At 40.6% G+C, this 17,891-nt stretch overlaps 3 protein-coding genes across 4 annotated transcripts; 1 reads left to right on the plus strand and 2 right to left on the minus strand.

Moving 5' to 3' along the window:
• Positions 1–286: 286 nt before the first annotated feature.
• kpna3 (karyopherin alpha 3 (importin alpha 4)) lies at positions 287–10,682 on the minus strand. The gene is made up of 17 exons (XM_072444779.1): positions 10,523–10,682; positions 8,832–8,876; positions 8,283–8,378; positions 7,400–7,429; positions 6,834–6,886; positions 6,663–6,758; positions 5,429–5,514; positions 5,130–5,216; positions 4,884–5,053; positions 4,749–4,793; positions 4,529–4,660; positions 4,271–4,399; positions 4,045–4,149; positions 3,808–3,879; positions 3,499–3,661; positions 3,025–3,119; positions 287–2,935 (listed from the first exon to the last, which is right to left on the minus strand). The coding sequence occupies exons 1-17, from the start codon at positions 10,589–10,591 to the stop codon at positions 2,837–2,839; spliced, it is 1,572 nt and encodes a 523-aa protein (XP_072300880.1). The 5' UTR covers positions 10,592–10,682; the 3' UTR covers positions 287–2,836.
• A 565-nt stretch (positions 10,683–11,247) lies between these two features.
• Positions 11,248–14,522, minus strand: spryd7b (SPRY domain containing 7b). 2 transcript variants are annotated; one of them, XM_072444783.1, is made up of 5 exons: positions 14,311–14,522; positions 12,818–12,934; positions 12,545–12,715; positions 11,834–11,932; positions 11,248–11,655 (listed from the first exon to the last, which is right to left on the minus strand). In XM_072444783.1, the coding sequence occupies exons 1-5, from the start codon at positions 14,414–14,416 to the stop codon at positions 11,558–11,560; spliced, it is 591 nt and encodes a 196-aa protein (XP_072300884.1). In that variant the 5' UTR covers positions 14,417–14,522; the 3' UTR covers positions 11,248–11,557. The 2 variants fall into 2 exon arrangements, with proteins under 2 accessions (XP_072300884.1, XP_072300883.1); XM_072444782.1 differs by having other exon boundaries at positions 11,358–11,655; positions 11,834–11,936; positions 12,549–12,715.
• A 1,123-nt stretch (positions 14,523–15,645) lies between these two features.
• Positions 15,646–17,536, plus strand: trim13 (tripartite motif containing 13). The gene has a single exon (XM_072444780.1). It carries the CDS (start codon positions 16,169–16,171, stop codon positions 17,396–17,398), a length of 1,230 nt encoding a protein of 409 aa, XP_072300881.1. The 5' UTR covers positions 15,646–16,168; the 3' UTR covers positions 17,399–17,536.
• Positions 17,537–17,891: the final 355 nt, after the last annotated feature.

A 17,891-nucleotide genomic window follows, 5' to 3' on the forward strand; every position in this document is an offset into this window, starting at 1 on the left:
CATAAACTCTGTATAAAAAGTCCTGCATGTCAACATTAAAATGAAAACTTGATCGCCTTTTTTTTTGTTGCGTTTTATGACTCAATTTGTAGTTCTGTCTTTTCATGGCAGCAAACGTATCTTTTAATTAGTATTTAACAGAAATGTGTATCCATGTTTAGAGGTATGTTTATACAACCAGAAAGTTGTTTTGTATTATGTCTAGAGACCTTTAGATAGTAAAACCCTTCATCCCACTAATGAACAATACTAATCACCATTGTAATCACAACACTCGAAAGGACCAAACGGCTAAACAGCAAGTTTATTATGGTTAAGATGAGACAAATAATGTCCTGATGAGAATATGAGGAAATGTCAAATATCCTGAATGAATCATGGTGATGAGAAAGGTTGCGTTTGGAATTATGAGTGAGAGAAGTGTTTTACAAAGTTCAGTGATTATTTTAGAAGAGAAAGACCCCTCAACAGCAGAGAGCAGCATAGACCATTCCCATGGCGAACCTCCACCGCACAGGGAGACCATAGATTACTGTACAACTCCCATTTCAGTGTAGTCCAGATACTTGAAGAAATGTCTATTTTAATCAAATGAAAAACAAAAGGCACGATGATTTTCAACTCATTCTTATCTTTAATATGCACAAGAGTTGAGAGCATCAATGAGCCACCTTAAAGAGAATAATTCAATCTAAAATTTATAAAAAGATATAAACAACCAGAGGCCAAAACGCTGTCTGTTGTTCTTCTCCTATTATTTTATTTAAAACAACTTTTCATTAGCAAGTAAAAATCTTGCAACAAACATAAGCTTGTATCCAATTTAGATACAAGACAACAAAATTGTAAATCTTTAAAGTGGCTCGGCCTGGTCTGCTATTTAATGACTGTACAACCTCTCTATAGCTTTGTTCAGTTATAAACAGCTCGTCCCAAAAACAGAGCGAATCCCCCTCATATTTCTGACTTCTTCTCAGTAGTTAGCAGGCAACAAGAGGACCAGAATGTCTTCAGAACTGGGGCTCGGACTGACCCCGTTTGCACACCCAAACCCTAAATCAATGGGGACCCCGGGCGGGACGGTGCCATTCAGCAGCCCGTCACCACAACAAATAGGAATCAGAGCCTGTTTTGACTTCTTAGCATATCACCACAATACATATGCAAGTCAAACATGAAAACAAAACAAGAAATATTGCTTGACCAAAAAAGCCTCTCCAGCCATTGTTGTCAGTAAGATTATTGTCCATCCAATGACTGATCGCTGCAGCAGCTTTGTACAGGCTTTATGTAAATATATTTATATATTCCTTTGATGGCAAGGAGAGATACACATCACATTTTTACAATTAGTCATACTGGTGATGAAATTGTGACCTCTTCATTAAAAGCAAGTTAGGTAAATAAAAGGCTGACCCGTACTCTTTGATACACATTTAGTCTTTGATGAGTACAAGTCCCTTTCTGCAGACATTGATAGGCCTCTCGGACGTGTGCACAAAACCAGAAAAACAAATTAAAATGAACACACAGACAAATGGAAGCTCTACAGATTCAAACAAAAAATGTTGTGTGTACTCAGGCTGTATATGAAACTAACAAGAATTTGTAATCGCTTTAACGTAAACAGAAGTTTTTTAATTGGTCAGTCCTGATAGATTATAGATTACTTTAAATCTTTTGATGTATAAATACAATGAGCCAGAAAGAACTAGAAGACAAAATAAAACGAGTGAATACAAACCAATTATTTAAAATGTGTCTAGAGATAAATTAAGTTCAATCAGATCAACATCTTTTTTTGTCCAAAGCTCCCACCCCCTTTTTCAAGTTTCACATTACAGGGGAATCTGGACAGGGCGCTCGGCCACAGGAAGGGACCAAGCTCACACTGAATAAACATTGTCCTGTGGTGGGAGAACAAAAAAAAGATGAACGTTAAAGATTTTCTCTTAAAATCATTCATCATCCTGATGGATTTCCACCCACTTATGCAAGAAGAAAAAAAAATAAATCACATTTTTCTCAAAGTCCAAGTCACCAAATGTCATGCTTCAAAACGTGACATTGACATCGAGTCATGAGTCCCGTCTGTCAGATCGCCATAAGTCCTTTTGCCGTTTCAAGCCCTTTCTTACATCCACTTGCTCCTCGCTGGACTGTCCTGGGACTCCAGTGGGGCGGGTGGGTCCATGGTTAAATCATGGCTTATGCTCTGGGATAAATCTTAAAATTCAGGAAGAGGGTTGATGAGGTGCCCGGCCATTAACAATATGTGCAACTATGTGAATGATGTGTGTATTTTTGTGTCAAGTGAAAAAACCCCAGGACAATCCAAAAGAGGAAAAGCACAAAATAAATCCACAAAATTACCAAACAGCAGTAATTTCCCCCCAAACGTGATATGATGGCTTCTAACAGAAGTATGCACACCAAGTTCTTCCAAAGTGTAGTGTGTGTGCTGTGCCGGTATGTGACGTTTGGAGTTCAGTGAAGACTTGACATTTAATTAAATTAATACTTGCAGACAACGCTTTTTTTTCCTTCTGCGCTTCATGTGTATTTTTAGAAGCAGGCGATATGAACAACAATCCTCCCAAAGCCAGTTGCCAGATGATGTTTCCACACTTCTACATCCTGTTTGCTTTGTTGATTTAAAAAGACAGACGTCCCGGTTTGAAAAGGTGGACACAAGTCAATCCTTCAGTGGTGAATTTCCGTGTGTAAGAGAAGCTATGGAAATCCTTCTGTACCAGGTTGCCAGTTTGGAGAAAAAGATGGATGAATGTCTTACAGAGAGTACCCGTGCAAATGGTTTGACCAAACATCCTCGTGTCTAGAAGTTGAATTCCTTTGTCTGCATGTTGGAAGCTGGGTCGAAGGCGTAGGTTCCTCCTTGAGTGGTTTCAGGCATCACGTTTGGATCTTCATCAATCTGGTTACAAAACACCACAAAGACAATCATTTTAATGGTGAATACAAAAAAGAAAGAATTGGAGGAAAGAAAATGACTGTATTACTTACATCGTCTCCCGAAAAGTACTGGTCAATAATTTCAAAGGCTAGTTTGTAGATGTCCTCATTCTCATGCTGTTGCAGATTTTCAATTTTTCCCAAACCTGAAAAACAAGAGATTTGATTTTTTAGGGCTGTAGTTGAAGAAATTATTGATACAGGCCGAGTGCATCGACTAGCCGATTAAAGGGGGGAGATGTGTGGTGCAGGCAAAAGATCTCAAAATCATAGCATTTCACACAATTGCAAATATTTTGGCAGAAAACGGAATAATCTGAAAAACAGCTAAATGAGCTCATAATTCACCCCCACTGTCATTTCAAGACGACTCATCCCTTTCTGCTATTGTGAATATAAATTCTTTAAAAAAGCCCAAAGATAAGTCAACAAGCTTTGGTCAATGAAAAAAAAACATAAATTAATTGACAGAACAGGTAAAGGTCTTCACAGTCAAAATAGAACAAATATAAATAGTCCACTGACCTCCACACTCTTCAATGATCTCGGCGATGGTGCTGGCTGCATCTCCTGCCATGATGAGAATGTTCTTGAGGCCGTCTAGAACGACCTGCACCACTTGGGAGTCTTTCACCGACAGCAGGTTACAAAATGGAGGGATGACGTCCTGATCCACCAGGTACTCCACCTGCACGAAACATGCACCACATTCATACTTGTTACATACAGGTACATGGTTATAAGCATAACTGTTACAGTTACAATCCTTTACAAAATACAAGGCACAAGCAACGAGGTAAATAAAGGAAAGCATATAGTTCATAAATGGCTCACCTGCTCTTTCCGGCCGCTGATTGTGAGGTTGCTGATGGCCCATGCTGCCTCTTTTTGAGTGCCAAAGTCTCCCTGTTGAGAGACAAGCTGTTACAACACATTTTCCCAACACATACTACAAATCCAAGGTGTTTTTTTTTATTTTAAAATGTACCACCGAGGGATTTTTTCCCCTCAATAAAAAACAACTTGAAGTTAATACTCCGGACAGTTTTGTAGACTTGATTATGCACAAACCTTGGCCAGTTGCTCAATAATCATGGGAATTAGGCCAGCATCAATAACAGCTTGAACTTGCTGCTGATTACCGGCTGTAATGTTGGACAGGAACCAAACTGCCTCCTACAAAACAGAAATATGCATTTTAAAAAACCTCCTAATACATCGTTCACTTTCATTTTACACTGCACGATAGTCAAAACCAAACCCATCTTAAACCATGCACGTTTTAAAATGACTTTACCTTGTTTATTTTTTCCTTTGGGTGTGTGAGCAGCTTAGGAAAGTGTAAGAGGACATCGTAGTTGAGCACAACTTGTGTCTGCTCGTCTGTGCCGGTCACAATATTTCCAACTGCCCTCAACGCTGCAGTCTGCAACATCAAACAAAGCACAAATAAGACGACCAAGTCAGTCAGAAAAAAACACTGTGCAAAACGATCTGTAATAATAGTAGAAAAAGCTTCAGTTGTAGTCATGATCTGTAATAATGTAGCAAATACCTGAACTTTGACCTCTTTGTTACTGAGAAGAGGCACAAGAAATTGAACAACACCCGAATCAATGACCATCTGGATCTGCTCATTGCCACCATCCGTCAGATAGGAAAGGGCCCACACTGTGTCGACTAAGATCTAGAATATAAAGACTTTTGCATTTAGCACTTATGTAATAAATAGTGCATGTACTCTATTCACACATCCATTCCTTCTTGATACTTACATTTATATCTGTATGGTATATCAGCTCACAAAGGGCAGGCAAAATCTGAGGAGACGGAAGTAGTAGTAGGTAAAATATTGAAAGAAATTCAAAGGACAATAGAGATGTACATGTATAGATTGATTACTCTCTCACCTGCTGAACCGTTTCCATGGGGGGTGGTGGGTCCTTGTTTCGGCAAAGATTAACAATAACCCAAGTAACATTTCGGAGAAAAGTAATTGGGATTGATGGATTGATAAATTCCAGCAAAGGCTTGACAACGCCCAGGGAAATGACATAGTCCCTGCATTTGGGACCGTCACCTGTAGATGGTAAAGTGCAAGTCAGGAACACAACTCTGAGACAACAGTGACTGAATGGAGAAGACTTCAACAGTACCGATTATGTTTCCTAAAGCCCAAACAGCCTGTTCACAGACGTTCTGATGCGGAGAGTGGAGTAATCGCAGGAAGGGAGGAACCGCATCTAGACATACAGCATTCACAATTAGACACAGGTACAAGCAAAGTTTATGCTCATTCTAAAAAGCCCCCTTAAGTCAACAACACTTGGAATATGTATGTGCAGTAAACTATATATAGAGATTCCGAATTGGATAACATCATAAGTATCAGACTAAAGTGAGGCAATTAAAAATGTGAACTATAAATCATGGTGTATTTATGATGAAAACGTACTAGCTTTGACCACGTCCTGAGTCTGTGATGATGTCCCAGAAGCAATGTTGGTCAGGGCCCAAGCTGCCTCAAACTGAAGAGATGGACTGGAAAACAATGCAAGTTTAAAAGACCAAAGAGAAAAAGATGCATGAAAGAACAGATCAAGTCCATACAGCAGGTATAGGCATCTCCAATAATTAAAGTAGAGGCATGAGATCCTAATCGCAACAGCTCTCATGTGTGTAAAGAATCCATGACAGAAAGTGGGAAATCTGCCCCGACCACTCTGTAATAGTATAGCAAGTTGTAGTTGGGAGGTGTAGTGAGGTGTGGTTGTCATGAAACAACAAGTCTGTTCACGCCCACAAGACACATTTGTATTTAAAAATAATTACCGTACTTTAAGCTGCTACTTTTTACCCACGCTTTGAACCCTACGGTCATTACAACTGAATCTAATTTTTACCGGCTAACGGTCACCGGGGAGCACACTAGCACGAAGCACATGCGTTCGACACACTGTAAAAAAAGACGTCAGTGGACAGTGGTCACTGTTCATCATGTTTTCTAGCTTCAATGCGCTGTGTGTTTTACTAAAATCACTCCACTACATGGAGACATGAGTCTAATGAGGAAGTGACTCGAGATGCGGCTCAATGCAAAGATAGACGCAGAGCGCGGACATGCGATATATGGCGGTCTGCAGTTTAGAACCTGCTGCAGTGAATTTAGAGTTTCTTGGCCTGCCCCACAAGTCAAAAGACAACCTGTGCATCACTACCATGGAACATATTTCTGTGTAAATATCACATGTTACAACACAACACTCACTCGATAAGTACGAGCTCAGGAGCAGATTAATCAGATTTGAAAACACAGGTGAATCAGCTCACACAGCGTAATGAAGGACAGAGGGGACAGTAGGGACAGGCGTGATATGCTTTCCGTTTGTTAAACTTCAAACTGCTGTGTTTTTATCCAACTTATATTCACTGAATATTAAATTAGTCTAATAGTCCAACGGCGTAGTGGACCTGGGTTTCTACTTTGTTGTACTTCTATTTCCTTTTAAATTCACTGGTTGGTTTAAAAAAAACATCTCTTGGACTGAGGACACACAGCGAAAACAAAATATTGGAACATTTTCTATAGGTTTCCGACCAACACTGATACATTGCTAATCTCTACAAGTACCAGTAATGTAAACAATCCAGCCGTCCTCAATTAATGTCAAAGAAAAATAATGACTTACTTGTCATCGTCTTCCAGGCATTTCACTAAAATGGGCAAGATCCCAGACTTTATCAAGTCATCAATGGGAGGATTTCTGTCACTCGAGAGCAGTTTTCTATAAGAGAGAGTAAAACATGATTGACTTCTCAGGCAGTAAGTACAACCCATTTTGTAACAACTGTAGCCTTACCTGGCTGCCTGCACAGCACTGAGCTGGATGACTGGGTTGGCACTTTGGGCATTCTGTAGCAACAATGACAATCAAGAGTCAATACAATATATAAAACAGAAGCTTGCATTAGGGGGTGTGGTTTGACCTATAGCTCCACATCTGTGCTTAGCAGATCACATTCATTGAATATATGAGGCATATATGATTTTTGATTGATTTCAAATTTAAAAAAAACTTTTTGTGGCATCAATAGTCTTTTATTTTTAACAGTGAACTGCTCCAACATTTGTTGTAAGACAAAGGTCAAAACACAGGTTGGAATGCATAAAGACATTGTCATTCAGGCAACTTCAATATCCCCATTGAAGCAAAGTTATACAGTTCACCTTTATAGATTGAATTAAAACTAGAAAGTCGAATTAGTTTGATCACAATACAATGTATTGGCATTTTTGGAGGTCATGGATGTGCATTAGAGCAGGTTGTAAATGGATGCAGTGGTGCATGGCTGGGTCAGATAATAGTAAAACTGTTACAGACCCACATGCCATGAAAACATACACAAACATATGAGAGTTTTTTACCTGTAAGATGGCCTCGAGCGTTAGATTTTGCTGCAAAAAACAAAAACAATTAACATAATTCCAAGCCTTGAAATAATGATGTGTACGTCCCTGTCATGATATGACAGGTACCAATCATTTGGTACCTGTCATGGCTAAATCTGAATCAGTGTGAAGTGTGTGTTTTATTGATGTGTAATTTATTTGGCTTAATGCCGTCGCTGCCAACATTAAAGACACGGTGGTTTTTCCTCGTCTCCACCTCAGTCACAGTGAAGCCAAGTGCTACATACGCTTCCTCATATTTCCTCGTCTTATAAGCTTTTGGGTGACTTTTGTTTGTTTCGTTATTAGGGATGTCAAAATATAAATTTTAGTGAATTATCATGAGGAAAAATATATATATATATATATATATATGAATATAAATATAATTTACAGGTAAGATTACGCTCTGGAACTACTTGTCTCCTCTTCTCTCTTTCCCTCTCTCTTCCTCTCCTCCTTTGAGCTTGTGCGTTCCGGGGCGCCACTTTGCGAGCCGCACAGAGCAAGTGCCTTGCGCTCCAGCACCGTCAGCGGTGTCCCGACGCTCATAACGCAGGATTCACGCCGCAAAAACACGCGTCCACATAGACTGTCTAATGGCCCATAGACTGAATGGGCCATTAGAAAATTCAAAATGGGGTCACACGCGGCGAAAAATTTGCATCGGTCACTATGTCCGGAGACTTTACTTTAGAGTCGGTCAAAGCTGATTTTTCCATCGGCCATTGACCGTGTCCAACCCGTTATTTCGAGGCTTGTAATTCCAAGTAAGCTCAAGCACAATATAAACACAGATCTGAGTTATTATTAATTCTGGCCTATTCCTTTGGCCAGCACTGCCACCTTAGACACTTACCCCTAACCCTTTGAAGTCTGAGTCCACATCCGAGTCTTCCAAACTCTCTTCTGCAGGGACATTTCTCTTCTTCAGTAGATGTTCATCTCGTTTGATCTGACAACCACAAATACAAGTTGAAGAAAGTTATTGTATTGATGAATACATAGAACTTTAAATGAAAAAGTTGTTACCATTAACCACGTTTTTTTCTCTTTTGAACAAAGTTAAATATTGTATGCATTGTTACCAAATAACAATGATTCATCACTAAACTTATTGCACTGGGCTAGAGAGGAGCAAAGGGACCACACATCCCAGCATCCCGTCGCTCTGTAGTTGTGAGTCAGTGGGAGGAGGAGATTCCCTTGCCCTACATTCCAGTGCTTCGTGCTGCTGTGCGTCATTGGTGACTAATCATATAGTGCAGAGCTGCTCTCATTTGGATAACAGGAATGTGCTAGCCTTTAGACACCTCAGCAATTCACAGTTGGACATAAATGAGAGAATACACTGCACAACTTGAGTGGACTGAGACGTTTGCTTTTTCACCATTTGTAGAGCTCTCACCTTTCGCAGCTCTACTGTCACCTCATTTCGATGTCTTCGCATAGTCTGTAACAAAAAATGGAATGGTAAGAATTTTGAATGAATTGAACTAATCAGATGACTAAAATGTCAAATTTTCAGTGTTTAAACAAGGATTATGTAAATACATTTGTCAACTTTGTCTAAAATATTACACATTTCATTTGAACAGTTTAATTATTTGAAAAAGAAAGTAATTTTATAAGATCAAGAATCATAATTAATAGTGGAATGACTGGACTCGAGACTGGACTGTTTGAAGAGCTTCGAATTACCTTCCTAAATAGCTCCTTACATAACAAGGGGCACTGGACATAAGACCAGTCAAGAGGTGTCTCCCAGTCACCGCAAAACATTATCAACCAGCAGCACATTTCTGTTAGATTGACGTATCAATTTCGGATATTCCAAATAAATACCAGAATAATATTGTTTTTGTCTACATCTCCCACCCACAGCACTAGCCATAAACAGGGCCACTCTAGCCCAGTTGTCACATAATAACAAATAATGTGAGAAAACCAGTTGAGCTACAAGGAAACTCAAATGATATACAGAAAACAAAATAAGAGATTCTGCCCAGCTCCACGGGAGCCTCTCTTTGCCATGCAAAGCCCCTAAAGTCTCAAATCAAGGGCAATCTGTTATGACTGACCTACATAAGTAGAATCCAAACTGTCATTTTGTTCTGCTGTGGTCTGAGTCACCAATTTATAAAAATTCAGGCAGTGGATCCAGGTCAGACATCCAAGATGCCTGAAATAGCATCAGGAATGTACTTGGCAAAATGTGTCTGCCATAGTAGCCATGTGCTTTTACACTGACACAAGTTTCAAAACAACAGGAGCGTTGGTCTGTACTTACAAATTGTCGCCATGAATTACCCCTTTAGAGAAAGCAATAATCTATCTATATAATCTGAAATACATTATACAATGGCACTTTTGGCAGACCACTCATTAGTGAATGGTTACAAACTCACATAAAAGCTCATAATGCATATTTATTTACACATTGATATAGCAAACATTTACATTGATATATTTTCGTGTTTATTGAATCATACACGTTTGGTCTGTCATATAATTCATGAGAAAAAGGCCCTAAGGTTAAATGTCAACCTATAGCTGACAATGCTAACGACTAAGGAGGGGCAAGACAGGTTTGAAGCAAATGAGAGCACTTATTGATGCGATTTAATAGTGTAGCGTCCATTTGATATTCATGAAGTTGTAGCATAATTATTATTACCATAGATGAGTCACAAAAGCAGAAAATGTAAGAGTACTGTTGCCGGGTCAGGCCCTACTTCGCTAAACCCGGTGCATAACCTGAATGCTAACATGCTAAGCATGGTAAGGCTAAACAGAAGTGACAGAGCCATTTCATCTAGTATATTAGCAAAGATAAGTAAGATCGCACGAACATGCTAATATACGTAACTTAAATCAGCCGTTGGTCTCAATTCAAAACGATAGTCAAACAAAATGTTAGTAAGTTCTCAAAAGATGTATTGATTTCAAGCTAGCTTAAATCAAGGATGGCGAACTATTGCACGCTAGCTAGCAGCCGTAGCCGGGCCAGGCTCCACAACGAGGCCCAAAGTGTGCAGTTTTCTACACATTCATATCTCGCCCTGCGTTAATGGCACGTGTATTTTCTCTTAAACATACCTCGACATCTCGTCCTTTGTTTTTGAAGCTCTTGATGCGGTGGTTATCTAGGCCGTTGTTTTCTGCCATAGCTGTGTGAGGTTTAGCGCTTACTCCGGTGTGGGATTCCTCTCGGTGAAAGACGAGGCTCGGCTCCTGCGCTTCCACAGGCGGAGGGCGGGGGGCCATGGGCGGGATCACCTCCGCACGGGATGCCCCTCTGCACACCCGCGTCATACACTACTTTTATTATCAACGATTATTAGTGACATATACATTAGAGTACATAGCAATAACTTCACACCAGAACCACAAAACACAAAGAATGGTCAATGTGCGAAAAGTTTTATTTAACTCAACATTATTTGGTTTTGCTTGTACTGACATTGGTGCAATCGGACGAAATCAAGACACATTTGTAAATTGTACAAATAAGTCACTTTTAAGAGAATATGCTGTAACTGTTAATGTTAAATATATTTAACATTCTTTTAAACCTGAAATTAAGATAACGTTTAATCCGTGCGATTGTTGATGGCCAGTCAATCAATAATTAGAAAGGGCATTCAGTATTAATCTACAATGACAGATTTGTACAATGCAAGCAAGAATATACCACAGCAATTAGAATAAATCCAATACATAATAAATAGACAGACATAAATATGAAAAATGTTGATTTGTAACAAAAAATAAATGGTAAATGGCTTTGATTTGTTATATTTGAAATTAATATTACATTAATATAACATGGACTTAAATACTATAAGGTGCAACTAAATGAAAACTGAGCTTTCCCCAGGGGCCCCATTGACATACACCAGGAATAAGGTTTACGAGAATCTTTGTCTTTGGAACTTGTTGCCCAAACGAGTATAGTGTTCTTTATGAAGGAGACATCAAGAAAAGCAGTAATTTAAAAGATACAACCTGGAGTAAGAAAAGCCACTGGAGTCACATACACAAATTTGATCAATGTTTTGATTTAACCATCAATATTTAACATCCACAAGTTTCTTTCAGATATGGACAAATACAAGCTTTATAATAGTGTTTTCAGAAAATCTGTTGCTCAAATAGGATCTTCTCAAATCCGTGTGGAGGTGTGTGATAGAAGTCACTAAACTGGCAATCTAAGATGGCACTATCATCCACTGTAAACAAAAGAAAAAGTTAGAACGCATCATGCATTTAAAAATATGACACACTAAATATGATTTTTTAAGCAAAGAATGGAAATACTGCCCTCTACTGGGTTTGAAACGTTAATATCCATTAATGGAACGTAGAAGATGTTAAATAATATGATTGAACATGTGACATATGACTTACCATAAACAACAGGATATACGGTGCCTCGGATCCCTGAAGAAGGGCACTGCATGTTCTTTCCATTCAGATATAAATTCAGTTCCACATGGTCATATGTGACTCCCTATGGACAGACACAAATGAATGCTTTGTAGATTAAGGGTCATTATTCTAATCTGTGCCACATCCGTTAATAATAACATGCTCCTACTAAGATTGAACTTGAATAACTTAATCTATATTAGGTGCACACCCATTAGGACCCATGGCATTTATATAAACTTAAATAGTTGAAACTGAAGTTGCATCTGTTAAGAACACCACTTTCCCATAAATGTATCCATAAAAATACTAAAAAGGACAAAAGGCACTGTTGGAGCACAGTACTTGTACTCCTGTTTAATCTCTATGGGGGTTTCTCCGAGTTGCGCTCAAATCAATAAATACTTTCAATCACACAGTGGACTGAAATGCAAGTGGATGTTACTGACATTTGTTGTTCATTTTAAATTTTAGTTTGTTTTGTAAAATCCATAACATGTCAGTGATATTCACCCACGGCTCGTTGTTCACTGCCTAACCTGTCAGTATTTATTGATTTTAGTGTGACTTGGGGAGGAAGGGGTCAGAAGGACTGTTCTAATGAGTGGAACGGCATTGTGCAGGGCCAATTTGGTGGCAACAAGAAGCAATTTAAAGTTATTTGGTTTATTTAGTTGAACAAAAATGTACTTACCACAATGTCACCCTCTTGTGGGATACTGTTTGCAGGCAGTCTGTTTTTCTCTTCATTATTGTGGTATACAGAGCCATCATGCCTCAAGACTAAGCTGTTAATGTCTCTGCCCAAAGGCACTTGGTTAAGATTTACTTTTTGTGTAGCCACACCAATTCCCCACACACCTGAACAGAAATATAGGACCCCAAACACATACAATGTAATTTGCCCATTTTAATTTGAATGTGAAAACAAATAACAAAAAAAATACCCAGAGGTCAGATTACCTGTGGATTGAATCTTGAATTCGAAGTAACTCTTGTTTTGGTGCAAAGGGGCACTGGCCAAACACCCTCCAGTGCCACATATCCTCCGACCACTTTTGACAATAACAACGTCCGTGCCTGGAAAAACAATGTAGGTTTGATTTAGCAAAATTAACGGTCTGATCATTGATATCAATTCAGCATTTTACATGACCATGAGTGTACAAGATGTAAGAATGGAACTGGATCTTAACCTGTGGCGTTAGAATTACTGTATGTTTGTGTCATGACTATGAAACCTAACGACACAACCCTGAGCTCTAGGTTGTGTTAACGTTCTAGATTGAATTTGAAGATGTAATCATCTCAGACGGTGGGCAAGGGCCTCTGTAACTCTATGGGAGATTTACGGTTTTTGAAAGAAATGAACCTTAGATTAATACTGGAACCACTTTCTGAGGCTATTGTGCTGACAAAGATGTTGTTAGTTTTTGTTTCTTGTGGATAGGCCCTTAAACCAGGTTAAATAAATCTCCAGATTTCACCTTAGTCTCCGGCTCAATTTTAACTAAAGCCATTCTATATGTTGTGATTGACCCTTTAATAGTTTGTCAACAATACTAAGGAATAGGATTAATACTGAAAATGCTCTTTTAAACAATATAATGTAAGTTTAAACACAAGCAAAATAGTATTTTTGTTGTGTTTCAAGGTTTTTTGTTTGTTTTTAATTTTGTATTAGGCTGTGACAGGAAAAGCTTTGACAGGAAAGGCTTTGACAGGAAAGTACATCGTGAAATGGGGGATGAGAGAGAAGGGAGGACAAGCAGGAAACTATTGGGACTTGGGAGTCAGGAAAGTCACATTTTGTCCAGTTTGAGATTTCCTTTTAGTTTTGATTCTTGTTAAAACGGGTGTCCAAATTTTTACTAGTTTTAATATCAATGAGACCAACTTTAAAAGAAAGCTATGTCAACATATTTGCATTGTTTATGTTGTTTATTTATGTTTAACCAAGCGATTATAACACAAACTTGTTGACCCTGCAATGTTTTTTTCATTTCATATACTTTTTTGTGAACCACAAATTATTTTTAGTTCCTTGTAATTGACAAGCAAATAAACTGATATTTCTACACCAAGACAAGTTCCTATGTTTGTGAATTTTGTTAATTGACAATAAACCTTTTGATTCTAAATTGTACCTTATTGTTTGATATAGACAATGCTTAAAATGATCACTGTTTTAGGTCTGATGAGAGTTAATTATTGAAAATATGGTCGACTATTTCACTTTACCTTCAATTGCCTCCATTCCTGAATTGTGAACATTCTGAATACATTACATTACAAGGGTCTTTATATATATATATATATATACACACACACAATTCATATGCCAAGTCTGTATCATTACATCTGTAGTTTGCCACAGCGAATAGCCCATGCTAACACCGGAAGTAGCAAACACTCGTCGTCAGATTGAGTCAGATTCGCGCACAAAAGTCTTTTACCCATGTGGTGAGTGTCCAGCTGTACTGTGGGCATCTCTTTGAGGGGGATATGCCTCGAACCAGCATCGCCACAACAGCCCAAACAGCACGTAAACATCGCAGCCATCACGACTCGCACGCAGAGGGTGGAAATGAAGCTTCCTCTGAGGATCTTCTAGAAGCACGACTTTTGATTTCGTCACGTCACAGCGACACCTTGTGGTTTAACGCGGCGCGCCTAAGCTGCTGTTGCCCCCACTATATCCAATCACAGCGGCTAAGACAGGCAGTGCTCCTGATGGCATGGAAACAAGGGAAGAAAATCAAGGTCAACATTTCACACGTGACTTGGTAACTATTGGGTATCAGGGTTAGATAACAACTGATGACTTAAGAAAGTTTGTTGTGGAGAAAATGTGAGGAAGAGGCCGTGAATGTGGATCGTATCATTCGTAAACATTGACCCATTGCTTGCCCAGCGACGTGTGAGTGTGAGGCAGGTTAGGACGACACTTTCAGATGACTTAAGTAATACTAGAATGACTTTGGCAGGGCGTTTGGATCTGTTAAAATCAAGGTCACAATTACTGAATGGAGGCAATGGAAGCAAAATGAAGCAGATTGTGTTGTCAGATCTAAATGTTAATAGTTTTAAGTCTTTAAAACAAGCAAACAAGCAATTCCCTTTGAAATGTCAGTTAATTGATTTGATTTGATTTGATATCGATACAACTATAATTTGTGTTAAAGCATATAGTATCTACATGAAAAGTTCTACATTTCTGTAAGTATTTGTCCAGTAAAACATACAAATCAGTATTGTATCTTGATCAAAATGCTAAATAGACTATCTGTCATAATCCCCCATCAAACAGACAAATGACACAGTGAATGTCAGGCTCTGATATCACTCACGTCCGTTTTTATTTTTATTTTGTTTACGAAAGTTTACAAAGTTCCAAACTGTCCTGTAAATATTGAGCTTCTTACCACGTAATAGGGCAAGTGAATGTAAAATGGGGCATCATAAAAACCAATGATGCCAAAACGGGTCCAAAGCCCATGGTTGACAGTTTTCACGCTGTAATGTTTTGCATGGCAACAGCCCCTCCCCCAGTTCACTGGTAGAGACCATCCGTCAATGTGCAGCGAAAGACGAAACGCAAAAGCAACATAACTCAACATCAACCGGACAAAATGCCCCAAAACAAACACGCACTCGTGCTTTGCACTGGTTGTCATCTGAAGTGTTGCGCAACTAAACAGATGATGTGTTTTCAAACGCCTGCGGAGTGAGTCAAAGGGTTAACTCTGTACCCGGAAAAGGTTGAAGTCTGCACAGCAACAAGCCGCGCCATTATTGCGCCTCTGCAGCTGGTGAGTGCTCCTTTTGCTCCAGTAGTTGCATGTTACTATGGGTTTGCAAAGTCTGACACAATCGGTCGGTACCATCTTGCAGCAAGACTTCCAAACGGAGCTCTGGCTATTTTTAACAAGCCCAGATCTACGTCGGGACGATGGGAATTTTCACGTTTAGCAGCGTCATGTATTTTTTCCTTTTTTTCTTTTGGGTTTGCAGAATCAGAAACAACAAATCTCTGCATTTTAGTTTGAACCTAGATCTGGACACGGGGAGATTTGAACAGGGGAATATGTTTGTCGCTGAAGCTTACAATCTGGATGACCGTGGCAGAGATGATGCCAACACTGGCGCGCGCCCCCTCACATGGGCACAGTGGGCACAGTAAGACGACCCAGTGGCCGTCTCAAGACTGGGCAACTTGAATCACTGGCAACGGGTTAATAATCTGTATCCTTTTGAGATGCTTTTGCTTATAATAGCCTGCCATTCTGGGTGGGTTCCCTGTTTAATGTTGATATGAAGCGGATACTTGACGCGTTGGTGCTGTGTTTACAGGGCGCCATAGAGCAGCTGGAGGAGGAACTTACGTGCCCGATCTGTTGCTGTCTGTTCGAAGACCCGCGGGTGCTTCTGTGCTCTCACAGCTTTTGCAAGAAATGCCTGGAGGGATTGTTGTTGGAGGGGAACCGGGGCGCCGCGTTCAGGGCACCGTTAAAATGCCCCGCCTGTCGCAAAGAAACGCCGCACAACGGAGCGAACAGCCTCCAGATCAACTTCTCTTTGCGCGGGATCGTTGACAAGTACAGCAAGATCCGGCTGTACCCGAAGATGTCCGTGTGCCAACAACACTGCGGGCAACCACTGAACATCTTCTGCGCCACGGACCTCAGACTCATCTGCGGCTTCTGCGCGACCACCGACGAGCACCGGGGACACCGGTTCAGCTCGCTGGAGGACGCGTTTGAGCGCGAGAAGGCGTCTTTCGAGGAGCTGCAGCGCGGCGTGGAGAGCTGGCAGAGCGCGCACATCCTGTCCTGTCTGGAGAGTCTGCAGGCCGGGAAGAAGAAGGCGCTGCAGTCCCTGAGCAGAGACGCGGAGAAGGTGACCGACTACTTCGACCGGCTGATGAGCGCCATCGAGTGCAAGAAGAACGAGATCCTCTCCGACCTGGAGACGCTGAAGCTGGTGGTGATGCAGGCGTACGACCCGGACATCACGCGGCTGAGCGCGGCTCTGGAGGAGCAGGAGCGCGCCCTGAGCATGGCCGGGTCCTTCAAGAGCATTACGGACCCCCTGTGCTTCCTGCAGCAGATGCAGGAGTTCCGTGCCAAGTTCAGGATGCTCAGAGAAACCCCGCTGCCCAGGTGTAAGGATGTGGAGGTCGGACCGTTCGTGCGTAATTTCGATGTGAAGAAGTGGGACTCCCTGAGGCTCAGAGAGGTGGATCAGATCAGCGTGCCTCATGAGAAGGTGTCGTACAGGTCCGGAGCCGCGCGAGCCTCTTCCAACGGGAGGACTTTGTTTCTGCGCGTGTCCGTGGCCGTGGTCCTGCTTCTGTCCTGCACGCACGTGTTCACAGCCTCTGCGCAGCTCGGTGTGGAGCCGCTGCTCAGTGCGCTCACGTCACACCTGTCCCACAGCGCGGTGTTTGTGCGCGAGCTGGCCTCTTCATCCTCCACTTTACTCACTGTAGGCTTCCTAAACATAATGGACTCCACTATTAAATTCTTTAGCTTTAACAGTTAGGCCTACACGACACGTTATTGTGGGAGTAGGCTGTCAGTTTGAATTATTTCTTGTACTGTACTTTAAATGCCACTACGTTTTGATCAGCTTTAGCTCCCTTTATACAACTAAAAGTTTTCTTTCTCTTGACATGACAATTTTATACGTATCAAAAAGTAACTAAATAAATTTGACAAGCAGTAAAATAACGTGTTTTCAATGCTTTCTGTAAAAGGCTCGTGCGGCAGCGCGCGCACTGGCCTTTTCTGAGCGCGCGAGGTGGCACAGTGATGCTGCACATACAAGGTTACAGGCCCTGGCTTTACAGTGAGTGAAGATAGACCTGGGGAAAACTTAAATCAAGGTAAACATAATTTTAATCTACATTTAGGCTTTATGATTTTTGATGAACACAAGAAGAGCGCCGCTGTTCAGTGCATTTTGAGTTGACCTAACTCTTCCAGGTCCTGGCAGACGTCAAAGGCATTGTTCATTTAGATATTAACTGTTACAC

Source organism: Eucyclogobius newberryi, unplaced genomic scaffold (genome assembly GCF_026437365.1).
Source record: "Eucyclogobius newberryi isolate DKJ021-1_F unplaced genomic scaffold, fEucNew1.0.hap1 SCAF_14, whole genome shotgun sequence".
Lineage (NCBI taxonomy): Eukaryota > Metazoa > Chordata > Actinopteri > Gobiiformes > Gobiidae > Eucyclogobius > Eucyclogobius newberryi.

Coding starts and splice junctions, on each gene's coding strand:
- kpna3 (XM_072444779.1), bottom strand. CDS start 10,591: ATGGCAGAAAACAACGGCCTAGATAACCACCGCATCAAGAGCTTCAAA. Junction 6,887..7,399: donor CGCTCGAGGCCATCTTACAG/GTAAAAAACTCT, acceptor TTGTTGCTACAG/AATGCCCAAAGTGCCAACCC. Junction 5,515..6,662: donor TGCCTGGAAGACGATGACAA/GTAAGTCATTAT, acceptor ATTGTTTTCCAG/TCCATCTCTTCAGTTTGAGG.
- trim13 (XM_072444780.1), top strand. CDS start 16,169: ATGAAGCGGATACTTGACGCGTTGGTGCTGTGTTTACAGGGCGCCATA.
- spryd7b (XM_072444783.1), bottom strand. CDS start 14,416: ATGGCTGCGATGTTTACGTGCTGTTTGGGCTGTTGTGGCGATGCTGGT. Junction 12,935..14,310: donor GCTGGACACTCACCACATGG/GTAAAAGACTTT, acceptor TTGTTTTTCCAG/GCACGGACGTTGTTATTGTC. Junction 11,656..11,833: donor CGTATATCCTGTTGTTTATG/GTAAGTCATATG, acceptor TTTTGTTTACAG/TGGATGATAGTGCCATCTTA.